Genomic DNA, 12,160 nt, shown 5'->3' on the forward strand with positions numbered 1-12,160 from the left:
CCGCCCTGCTTCATCAGACTGTCTTTTTAGTGACTTCTCAGAAGCTCATTGTTTTCTTAATGAAAATGGACAATAATTTAACATTGCCTGCACAGTGTCTTCAGACATTTGAGATGGCCATTTGAGATGGCCCTGCAGTCTTCTCCCAGTCTTCCAGTCTTCAGCATACCTGCCTTCCTTTCTTCATAGTACTGATTGCTCAGTCCCTCTTCATTTTGGGATACTTCATCTCTGAAGTGAAGTGAAGTGACGTGAAAGTCACTTAGTCATGTCCGACTCTTTGTGACCCCAAGGACTATACAGTTCATGGAATTCTCTAGGCCAGAATATTGGAGTGGGTAGCCTTTCCCTTCTCCAGGGGATCTTCCCAACCCAGGGATTGAACCCAGGTCTCCTGCATTGCAGATGGATTCTTTACCAGCTGAGCCATAAGGGAAGCCCAAGATTTAATCTCTGGTTGGAGAACTAAGATCCCACAAGCCAAGAGGCCTGACCAAATAAATAAAGTTTAAAAAAAGTGAAAGAAAAGAAAAAAGCAAGTGGTTGGCAAATAGGCCACAGCTATCCTTATCTTCATATTCTAGCAAGGTTATGCTCACAATCCTTCAAGCTAGCTTTCAGTACTGTGAGAACTGAGAACTTCCAGGTGTACAAGCTGGGTTTAGAAAAGGCAGAGGAACCAGAGATCAAATCGCTAACATCCATTGGGTCATAGACAAAGCAAGGAAATTTCAGAAAAACATCTACTGCTTCATTGATTATGCTAAAGCCTTTGACTGTTTGGATCATAACAAACTGTGGTAAATTCTTAAAGAGATCGAAGTATCAGACCACCTTACTTGTTTCCTGAGAAACCTATATGCAGGTCAAGAAAAAACAAAACTGGACATCAAACAATGGACTTGTTTCCAAATTGGGTAAGGAGTGCCTCGAGCCTGTATATAGTCACCCTGCATATTTAACTTCTGTGCAGAGTACATCATGTAAAATGTTGGGCTGGATGACTCACAAGCTGGAGTCAAGATTGCCAGGAGAAATATCAACAACCTCAGATATGTAGATTACACCACTCTAATGGCAGAAGGCAAAGAGGAACTAAATGGCCTCTTAAGGGTGATAGAGGAGAGTGAAAAGGCTGGCTTAAAACTCGGCATTAAAAAAACGAAGATCTTGACATCTGGTCCTATCACTTCATAGCAAATAGAAGGGAATAAAGTGGAAACAGCAACAAATTTCATTTTCTTGGGCTCCAAAATCACTGCAGACAGTGACTACAGCCATGAAATTAAAAGATGCTTGCCCCTTGGAAGGAAAGCTATGACAAACCTACACAGGATATTAAAAAGCAGAGACATCACTTTGTCAACAAAGGTCTGTATAGTTGAAGCTGTAATTTTTCCCAGTAGTCATTACAGATGTAAGAGCTGGACAGTAAAGAAGGCTGAGTACCAAAGAACTGACGCTTTTTAATTGTGGTGCTGGAGAAGATTCTTGAGACTCTTGGACAACAAGGAGATCAAATCAGTCCATCCTAAAGGAAATCAACCCTGAATATTCATTGGAAGGACTGATGCTGAAGCTGAGACTCCCATACTTTGGCCACCTGATGCAAAGAAACAACTCATTGAAAAAGATCCTGATGCTGGGAAAGGTCGCAGGCAGGAGAAGGGGGCTGCTGAAGATGAGATAGCTAGATAGCATCACCAACTTAGTGGACATGAGTCTGAGCAAACTCTGGGAGATGGTGAAGAGCAGGGAAAGCTGGTGTGCTGCAGTCCATGTGGTCACAGAGCGTTGGACACAACCTGGCGACTGACCAACAACAAATAAAGTGTTTGGGCTTCCCAGGTGGCTCAGTGGTAAAGAATCCACCTGCCGATGCCAGAGAGGTGGGCTCAGTCCCTGGGTCCAGAAGATTCCCTGGAGAAGGAAATGGCAACCCACTCCAGTATTGTTGCCTGGGAAATCCCATGGACAGAGGAGCCTGGCAGGCTATAGTTCATGGGGTCGCAAAAGAGTCGGACATGACTTTGCATCTAAACAAGAATAAAGCTCATAGTAATAGAAGAAGTAGATTATTTAGAAAGATGACTAAGTTGATATAAACCCTATGTATCATAGTTTGATCATGGTTAGAAGGAAAGTATTAATTGAACATTTTGTTTACTTAATACCGATTTTTATATGTAAAACCTAGAGCCCAGCATACAATACAACTTGTCTAAAATAGCATTAGGGGCCTACCTGGAAGTCAGGTGGTTAAGACTTCGCCTTCCAGTGCCTACAGGGGGATCCGGTTGGATCTCTGGTCAGGAGCTAAGCTCCCACATGCCTTTCGGCCAAAAAAAAACTGGAACATAAACAACAGAACCAATATTGTAACAAATTCAGTAAAGACTTTAAAAATGGTCCACATTAAAAAAAAAAAATCTTAAAGAAAAATAAATAACATAAATGTCATCCTTCTTCCCAGAGCTTTTACCCCAAATGTCTTTCACTGAATAGTCTATTTCTAGCCATCTAATTATTTTGCACATCAAGTTTCTTCTTTAAAAAGGGTGCATTCTTTTTATGTACCTTTTGGGGTTTTTTTTGGGGGGTCTGTTGTCAACTACAAGTGATTTAAAGTAAGAAATAATTCACATTGAAAACCCCTGTATATTTTTTCTTACTAGGAGGACAAACATAGTATAAATCCAACTTAATCACTTTACTGTTTGGAACAGCTCCTTTCACAGTTAGCAAAACTTTTATTTGCTTTGTGAGAAGACTCATTTCTGGTTTCTCTTCAGTTTCTAGTTTGTTAACCCCTGAGGCCAGGAATCCAGTTTCTTATCTGTCAGTGTTTCTTATAAATGGAACTGTAAACATTCTGCATTGTGTAAGCTTTGGTGGTTGTCATCTGCAGTGAACTACCGTCTTCATTAGTTTCTAGTTCAGGTCCAGCTAACTCGCTCAGGCAGGAGAAGGCAATGGCACCCCACTCCAGTACTCTTGCCTGGAAAATCCCACGGACGGAGGAGCCTGGTAGGCTGCAGTCCATGGGGTCGCTAAGAGTCGGACACGACTGAGCGACTTCACTTTCATTTTTCACTTTGATGCATTGGAGAAGGAAATGGCAACCCACTCCAGTGTTCTTGCCTGGAGAATCCCAGGGACGGGGGAGCCTGGTGGGTTGCCGTCTCTGGGGTCACACAGAGTCGGACACGACCGAAGCGACTTAGCAGCAGCAGCAGCAGCAGCAACTCGCTCAGGCAGGTTTTCAGCGAATGGGAGATAGAACCTACTGTTGGATTAGTGACTGAGGAAAAGCACCTGCAACACAAGATCAGGTTTTTGAAGTCCGTGATGTTTTTTTCTCCCCACCAAATTATTTCCCTGATTTTTTTGGTTTCAGTTATTATTTAAGTCAAGTTTTATCCCCTGTCCATGAGGTATGCCCGTAAGGATGGTAAGGAAATATATGCATAACTCGGAATAAACTGAGTGGAGTGGCGGTGGGAAGCCAAAGGTTGCAGGTTATGTACAGAATGCATCATGTACAAGGAAGGAGTCAAGAATGCACTGCGGCTGGAAGTGAGCGAGCTCACTGAAGTGTGTGCACATTGTCTGTGCCATCAGTGTGTTTGAGATGGGCAGGTTTAATATCCCTGTGTCACCACTGTCCAGCGTTGAAAGCGCTGAGCACTCTGGTTTTAGTTTCTTTTCTGTAGTTACAACCTAGCCTGTGGCTCAGGGGAGAAAATCTGAGTGTAGATGGCATCTGGAAGTCACCTCTGAGTGGTGATCTTTCTATTTTCTATTACTGCAGCTTAGTTTGGATGAGGCTTCCTTCCTGTGGATTGGTTTATATGCAGCTTGGTCAGAATTGAATGATAAGGAGTTGAGGCTTAAATGACTTTCTGAGGCTGAGGCTTATAACTTTCTATCAAGTGTTAGGTGTGGTGATTACCACTTAGAACTAGGTTTACACTTTCCTGAGGTCTAGGTCTCTGACGAAGTCTCCTCAGACCACGAATAAGTGTGGCCTCTGCTATTTAGCCCCATATTTAGAAATTCAGAATTCAGGGGCATACATGTTAATTCCCAGATTTGATGGCAGTTTTATAGATTGATTATGTAAAAAAAAACCTGGTTTGTTAGTAGAAAAGCTGGTTGGAACAGGGATTACTTAGGTCGGTTTACATCATACTGATGTATTTAAATCTGCTTAGAATGCGAGTGTGTGTGTGTGTGTGTGTGTGCGCGCGCGCGCGCTCAGTAGTGCCCAACTCTCTGCGACTGCTTAATGCTAGTGTATATCCTGATGAACGATTACCTCATTCCCAGCTGGCAAAATTAATTTCGACTATAAATCTCAACAGCTTTTACGTTTTTATGTTTAAATAATCCAGATGCTTAGGAATTTCTGTCTAATTCTTAAAACATGTAATTAGAATGAGACGTCCCCATAGCAGGTGGTAGGGACTTAACAGACCGTGTTGTTGTTACTGTTTAGTCATGTCTGACTTTTTTCCATCCCATGTACTGTAGCCCTGCCAGGCTCCTCTGTCCATGGGATTTCCCAGGCAAGAATACTGGAGAGGGTTGCCATTTCCTTTTTCAGTGGATCTCCTAGACCCAAGGGTTGAACCCAGATCTCCTTCATTGGTGAAAAGAAGTGAAGTGAAAGTTGCTCAGTCATGTCTGACTCTTTGTGACCTCATGGACTATACAGTCCATGGAATTCTCCAGGCCAGAATACTGGAGTGGGTAGCCTTTCCCTCCTCCAGGGGATCTTCCCAACCCAGGGATGGAACCCAGGTCTCCCACATTGCAGGCAGGTGCTTTACCCACTGAGCCACCAGGAAAGCCCAACAGACAGTGCACCGGATGCTAAATTAAACAGAGAAATAATTCATTTGCACTTCAGGTGTCCTTTGCTTTTTAATGAATTTCTCAGAAAAGGCAGCCCTTTTGAGGTGGGCTTCTGCCCTGCCATACCGAGCATTTGTAATGCTGATGTTCTGTGTGTTTTTCAGGATCGGGACAGCTGCGCTGGCAGTCCAGGTTGTGGGCAGTAACTGGCCCAAGCCCCACTATACTTTGCTGATAACAGGCCTGTGCCGCTTCCAGATCGTACAGGTTGTGAAAGAGAAGCCATATCCTGTTGCCGAGGTGGAACAGTTGGACCGGCTGGAGGAGTTCCCTAATACCTGTAAGACTAGGGAGGAGCTCGGAGAGCTATCGGAACAGTTTTACAAATATGCGGTACAAGTGAGTTGCTTTTAGTGTTTCCTTGAAATTCTCTTTTCTTTGGTTTCTTTGGTACCATAAGATGTGATAAATTTGTTGAGTGGTGAGTGTTCAGGCAGTATGTGCTTAGAAGATTTAGTGATATATTGATTTCAAATTGTTTTTGTCTGGGCTTGTATCTCAGTCTTTCTAGGACATGCTAGCCAACCCTTTCTAAAATTTTTCCAAAGAGTGTTTCTGGAGCTTTTACATTAAACATTGGACTCCTTAATTCTAGGTTTGAGTTTTTTTGGTTAATTCTCGATTGAGCAGAAAGCTTCTCCCCTCACCCCAAAAGCATATACTTTTATGCTTTGATTCCCTACAGATCTTCCTGAAGTATACTACAAAACGTAGTCTTGTATGTTCTCTTGATGTAACCCAGTCACTAAGCTGGATCTATGTGGGACAGGCAGTGTCTAAAGGCCTTGATGATAAACTCAGTTCCTCTCTTGGACATAGCTTCATAGCTTCTTTCTTTATGCTTTACTTCTCCCCACTTTGAATCAACAAAAAGTGTTAAATATGTAAAGATTTTATAATGACATTCAAGGAATTTTTAGAACATCACCACAGTTATACCACCATCGTGCAAAAGGAAAGGGGAACTTTATCAACAGCCCCACTGAATATCACAGTTACTGAAAGCTTGCCTGGAGCTTGATCTGTCTTAGCTCCAGGCTATACCCTAGAACTTGTTTTTTGTGTTTTTTTTGTGTTTTTCAAAAAATCATTCAGTCAGTGCTCAGATTTTAATTAATCCTGTGTTCTACAAAAAACAGTATTTCAGCTACTGACTGGTTAACATAATCAGCCATGTTAAATTTCCAGAATTTGATCATTACACTCTGTAAGAGAATTCGTATCCTTATTCTTAAGAACAAGGAAAATAGAGAATTTTGAAGTGAGACTCAGGGATGATCACTCAGGAAAAGGAAGATAAATTCTACTTTCCCCTTAATCACCTTCATTCCTAAATAGCGTATTCACTTACTCTATTTTCCTGTTGTTCACCACACTAGAAATGTGTCCCTTCAAATGCCACATCAAGTGCAAACACCACAGGCTACGAACACCTGCCCTACACACTTTCAACAGTCAGTAGTTTCTAATCAAGGTCCTGATGTCTGCAGTTTATTCTTACATGTTTAGCAATATTTGTGTGTTGTGTGTGTGTATAGAGTGGGGGAAAGAGAAAGCAAGTGTGGCAAAATGTTAACCGTGATGAATTTAGGGGAAGTTTGTTAGGGGAAGGAGTTTCATTATACTACTGCAACTTTTCTACAAATTTTAATTTTTTAAAATAAAATACTAAAATCACTGATGTATAAAACCTTTTATAAACATTATTTTACCCACTTTCGAGTCATTGCTTTTCATTCCAATTGACATTTTAACAGTACTTCTCTTTTCCTTTGAGTCTTGTAAAAATGCCTGGACTCTTAATAATCAGTGATGGTTCAGAAGCAAAGACTTTCTTTGTGACCCAAACTTAAACCTGTATGACAATTTGATTTTTTAAATTCACAGATAATGCCCAATTTTATTAAAAAGCTTTTTTTTCTCCCTTTGTAGTTGGTTGAAATGTTGGATATGTCTGTCCCTGCAGTGGCTAAATTGAGACGTCTTTTAGACAGTCTTCCAAGGGAAGCTTTACCAGACATTCTGACATCAATTATCCGAACAAGCAACAAAGAGAAGCTCCAGGTCAGTGTTCCCCTCTGGAATGCCACGCTGCTTTGTCACTTATTCAGATCTAGGTAGTAAGTTTTGACTTTCAGGTAAGTGATACTGGAGACCCACAGAAGTAGTTAAGATACATTTACACTTAAATTGACTTTAAAGTGATTGCTTTACATTTTTGTGTACCCAGACAGTTCTTGCATTTGCATGATCAGTACTGGTAGTTTGTTAACTTAACGGAAAAAATTTAAGTGAGAATGACTTTTTAAAAATGTGGAGCTGTGACCTTTCGCTTGTATATAATAAGTCTGCATTGTTAGAATTCTTCGAGTTTCTTACAGAAACCGCAGCTATGATGTGTTAGCTGTGATTTTTTTTTTTTATGATTTTCAACTTCTATTTGTTTAAAGTGAAATGAGTTTAAAAGACACTTGAAAAATAATTCAAATGTGGATTCTTAGATTTGAATGTCTTTTCTCCAAACTATTGGAGAAGGAAATGGCAACCCACTCCAGTACTCTTGCCTGGACAATTTCATGGATGGAGGAGCCTGGTGGGCTACAGTCCATGGGGTTGTGAAGAGTCGGACATGACTGAGCGACTTCACTGTCTCCAAACTATAAAAGTTTTCCTGTACACTTATTTTTGTAGTATTTTTAAGCGATCTGTTTTATTGAATCTTCCGAGAACATTAAACAACCTTCCTTATTTCATCACTTTATTTAATGCTAAAGTCTAATAAATTATACTAGCCAGTGCAACTAATGCAGATAGATTGTGTTTAAATGCAAGAATTTGGTTTAGCTGGTAGGAGCAGAGAAGGCAGGAGTTCTACCGCCTGACCTAGCTTGGGCTTAGCAAGGGCATTTTACTGAGGAACCAGAGAGCGTTACTCACTTAAATCATTCTTGGAGGTTGGTTAAAATGTTCCTAGACTCTTGGTGTATGTAAAAATTCCTGGGAAAGAGTTGACATAAAATGTGTTTTGTTCTTGCTCTTGGAACAATATCTTGGCTTCATCTTTTAAATAGAAACTCAAGATACTATTATTCTTATTTTTTTTTTAGGATTCTGGTATTTATGTCAGATGACCTTGCTGATAATTTGGTTGTGTTAGCCATAATGTAGCTGTGAATATTGAGAGGCGTTACCTTTTTTACTTAGCAGTTTAAGTCATGAGTCTTGACTGCCTTATTTCTGGAGCACGTATTTCTGAGAGAGAGATGCTGTAACGTTTCAGATTTTAGATGCCGTTAGTCTGGAGGAACGGTTCAAGATGACCATACCGCTGCTTGTCAGACAAATCGAAGGCCTGAAATTGCTTCAGAAAACCAGAAAACACAAGCAAGATGATGATAAGCGGGTAAATCCTCCTTTTAATCCATTTCTTTAGGTTCTTTAGTTGTTTTTGTGTGATGTAAGGTTCAATTGTTTTCTTTTCTTTTTTTTAAGAAAAAAATTGGGGGAATAAAGAAAGGAACAAAGAAGAAACAAGGTTGTTGTCTCACCCAAGTTACTGATAAAATTTTGAATTCTAGTTTGTTTCCCTCTGCCCCTTCTCCATGTTTGGGTCTTTTTTTTTTTTCCTTTTAAGCATGTAGACATTTTCTCATGTTTTGTTTTGATAATCATTGAAAGGGATAGTTTACTGAGCCATTTCTTTTTCTGCCAGTGTGCGATGTTTTCAATATATTAAAAATTAACAAATAACCATGATGACTGTCTTTGAGTATGATTTTTTTTCCCACTGCATACAGTATTTATTAAGAACATACCACAAAATTATTTCCTAAAAGGACTGACTGAATGTGTTGTGCCATACTTTGGCTTTTTAAAAATTATTTCGTACTGTTTTAAGTTTTTGACTTGACTTTTTTTGTTTTAACTTATAAATATTTCAATTTTCATTTGTACAAACTGTTAGTCTTAGTTTAATATTTCCGTTTTTATAAAATTATATTTTTGCTGTTTTATGTGTTTAACTTTTATATTTGACTGTATTAAATAGGTAATTTCATAAGTTAAATAAATTCTAAGGCCTTTAAGTTAAATGCCAGTATATCATTTTGATCCAGGAACAGCTAGAGTTGATTCATGATATTAATGAGTTGAGAATTTCAAAAGAGTAGGTGGTGTTTAAAACACGGTAGAGAGTCATGGAGAAGGAGAGCTTAAATAAGACCGTTTGACTTGGCAGAGACTGTTGTTGGGTTTCAGGGAACAGTTTCAGCACACTGGAGACAAAGTCAAAGTACAAAGTACAAATTATTAAGTAACCAGCAGGGAAGGGGAAGTGGTAGTTAGTGCCTCTTGTTGGAAAAGCAGAATATCACAAGGGAAGTAAATAGTGTAGTTAATTGGAAAAAACCATAGGTAAGTTAAAACATTTTGAAAGGTGGAAGACTTTTCTGCTTGTTACAGATGAAGAGAATAGAGGCAGTAGCAAAAGGTTAATGATGTTAAAGAGAAACTTTGTATTGTAGTGAGAAAATGGAATTTATTCAGTTGCCAAATGATGAGTAGTCATTAGGTACATCAAGAAAATAGTGGCTGCAGTAGTAGCTCAAGAAGAGACAATTCTTAGATGTTTTCATTATTACTAGTAGCCAATTTCTTGAATCTTTTATTCTCATGCGGGTAGTGTTAGCATGTATGGAAGAATCACGTGCATCTCGTCTTCATCTGCTTTTTAAATTCTGCTCCCTCCATATGTACGTGTGCCTCCTCCTCATCGTTCTGAACTTAAGTTCCTAAAGGTTTAGACTCTTCCTGTAAAAATGTCTACTGCCGCTCGGTGCTTCGTCCCCGGTTTATTTGGGCATGCAGTTTTTCACTTCTGCTTTATCTTGTAGGTCATCGCAATACGCCCTATGAGAAGGATTACACATGTCCCAGGTGCTCTAGTAGACGAGGATGAGGATGAAGATAACGATGACATTGTCATGCTGGAGAAAAAGATACGGACATCCAGCATGCCGGAACAGGCCCACAAAGTCTGCGTCAAAGAGATGAAAAGGTAGGTTGTAGAAGCTGTTCGTTCGTTAGGATTTTCATTTGCTTATTAATGTTAAAAACTGTTGCTCATAGAGGTGAGTCTGCTACTCTGTGTTACAAAGCTGATCTCTTGTTTCATAGTCTTCTACCTTTCTCCTTTCCCTTATATTTATAGAGTCACAGACCACTCTATTCATCTTACCTTTCCACTGTTATCGCTTTATCTCTTGTATTTCTTATGTTATGGCTTTCCTGATTCTCAGGTTGTAGTGGTGATCTGTGAAGTGCTTTCTCTTCTTTGTTCCTCCATCAAAATCTGATTCTTAGTACTCCTGAATCAACACCGTGTTCAGCATTTTCTTTTTCTTGAATGCTGAATATAATAAGTGGTATAACTTTTTCATCTACTGTATGCTGTCAAGCACAGTCACTATTGACACTCCCTTTTCATAGTCTTAAGACCATACTTTACTTAGAAATAATGTTTATTCAGTTATTGTGTTCTTTGCACATCACTGTTTTCATCCTTAGATTATAAACTTTAGGAGGCGGAGACAATCAGTTTTGCCTTTGTACAAGATAAAAGTACAGGGGACCCTTGCTGACAGAATAGGGTACATGAGTTGATCACATTTTCTGGATAATCTCAGGGTTAAAACCAATTTTTCCTTTCCATACTTACAACATTCTGACTGTACTGCATTTTTTTAATGAGTGGATTGTAATCAACCTAAATGTATGCTCAGGAACTAAAGATTTGACTTCTGAGATACACAGTTAGGAACATAAGTAAACGTCGTGGAGATATTTTACAGTGACTGACATTAGTTAACAAATGCCGAACATCTGTTGTGTACAGAACACTTAAGCGCTGCATATATTATGGAAGTTGCATTATTTTAACTAAATATCTGATGAGCTGACTTTCTCTCTGATACAAGACAATATGTAATTATCGTATTATACATGATTAGGCACCTAAATAAATCACTGGGTAATTGACTTGAGACTCTCCCTATGAGATACAGATATTGATAAGGCCTTACATATTTCAAGGATAGAATCAGAGCACTAGTTTGCAAGTATCTGTTTAAAACAAAATAATCTTTTTATTAACTAGATTTTTATTAGGTTGATGCAAAAGTAATAGTTTTGGAACACATCTTTACTAATCAAAATAGGAACCATTACAATCAACACATTTTTGCCAATGAGAAATAAGGTTGCTTACTCCTATAGCAGTAAACTCTGTGCTTTGAGATTCAGTGAACTCTTGGAAAGCATTTTCAGCCTCTTGATGGTTGTGGAAGCATTTTCCCTACAAAAAGTTGTCAAGATGCTTGAAGAAGTGGTAGTCGGTTGGTGAGAGGTCAGGTGAATACAGCAGATGAGACAAAACTTTGTAGCCCAATTGGTTCAACTTTTGAAGCATTGGTTGTGCAACGTGTGGTTGGGCATCACTGTGGAGAAGAATTGGGCCCGTTCTGTTGACCAGTGCCAGCTGCAGGCATTGCAGTTTTCAGTGCATCTCATTGATTTACTGAGCATACTTCTCAGATGCAGTGGTTTTGCCAGGATTCAGAAAGCTGTAGTGGATCAGATGGGCAGCAGACCATCAGACAGTGACTATGACCTTTTTTTGGTGCAAGTTTGGCTTTGGGAAGTGCTTTGGAGCTTCTCCGGAGAAGGCAATGGCACCCCACTCCAGTACTCTTGCCTGGAAAATCCCATGGATGGGGGAGTCTGGTAGGCTGCAGTCCATGGGGTCGCTAAGAGTCGGACACGACTGAGCGACTTCACTTTCACTTTTCACTTTGATGCATTGGAGAAGGAAATGGCAACCCACTCCAGTATTCTTGCCTGGAGAATCCCAGGGATGGCGGAGCCTGGTGGGCTGCCGTCTATGGGGTCACACAGAGTCGGACACGACTGAAGCGACTTAGCAGCAGCAGCATTTGGAGCTTCTCGGTCCAGACTCTGAGCTGGTCATCGCTGGTTGTCATCTAAAATCCACTTTTTGTCACACATCACAATATTACTGAGAAATAGTTTGTAGTTGTTGCGTATTTCAAAACTATGAGTTTTTTGATTTGCAGTTAGCTCATAAGGCATCTGCTTATCAAGCTTTTTTACCTTTCCAATTTGATTCAAATGCTAAATGACCATAGAATGGCTGACGTCGAGTTCTTCGGCAACTTCTTATGTAGTT

The 12,160-nt window shown here is 39.8% G+C and overlaps 1 protein-coding gene across 1 annotated transcript in view; it reads left to right on the plus strand.

Moving 5' to 3' along the window:
• LONP2 (lon peptidase 2, peroxisomal) overlaps positions 1-12,160 on the plus strand; it is an 81,566-nt gene that overhangs the window by 2,980 nt on the left and 66,426 nt on the right. The window contains exons 2-5 of the mRNA XM_052655511.1: positions 5,022-5,256; positions 6,850-6,981; positions 8,198-8,320; positions 9,810-9,973. Of these exons, the coding sequence (XP_052511471.1) occupies positions 5,022-5,256; positions 6,850-6,981; positions 8,198-8,320; positions 9,810-9,973 (654 nt within the window). The remainder of the gene's footprint in view (positions 1-5,021; positions 5,257-6,849; positions 6,982-8,197; positions 8,321-9,809; positions 9,974-12,160) is intronic.

Source organism: Budorcas taxicolor, chromosome 18 (assembly GCF_023091745.1).
Source record: "Budorcas taxicolor isolate Tak-1 chromosome 18, Takin1.1, whole genome shotgun sequence".
Taxonomy (NCBI): domain Eukaryota; kingdom Metazoa; phylum Chordata; class Mammalia; order Artiodactyla; family Bovidae; genus Budorcas; species Budorcas taxicolor.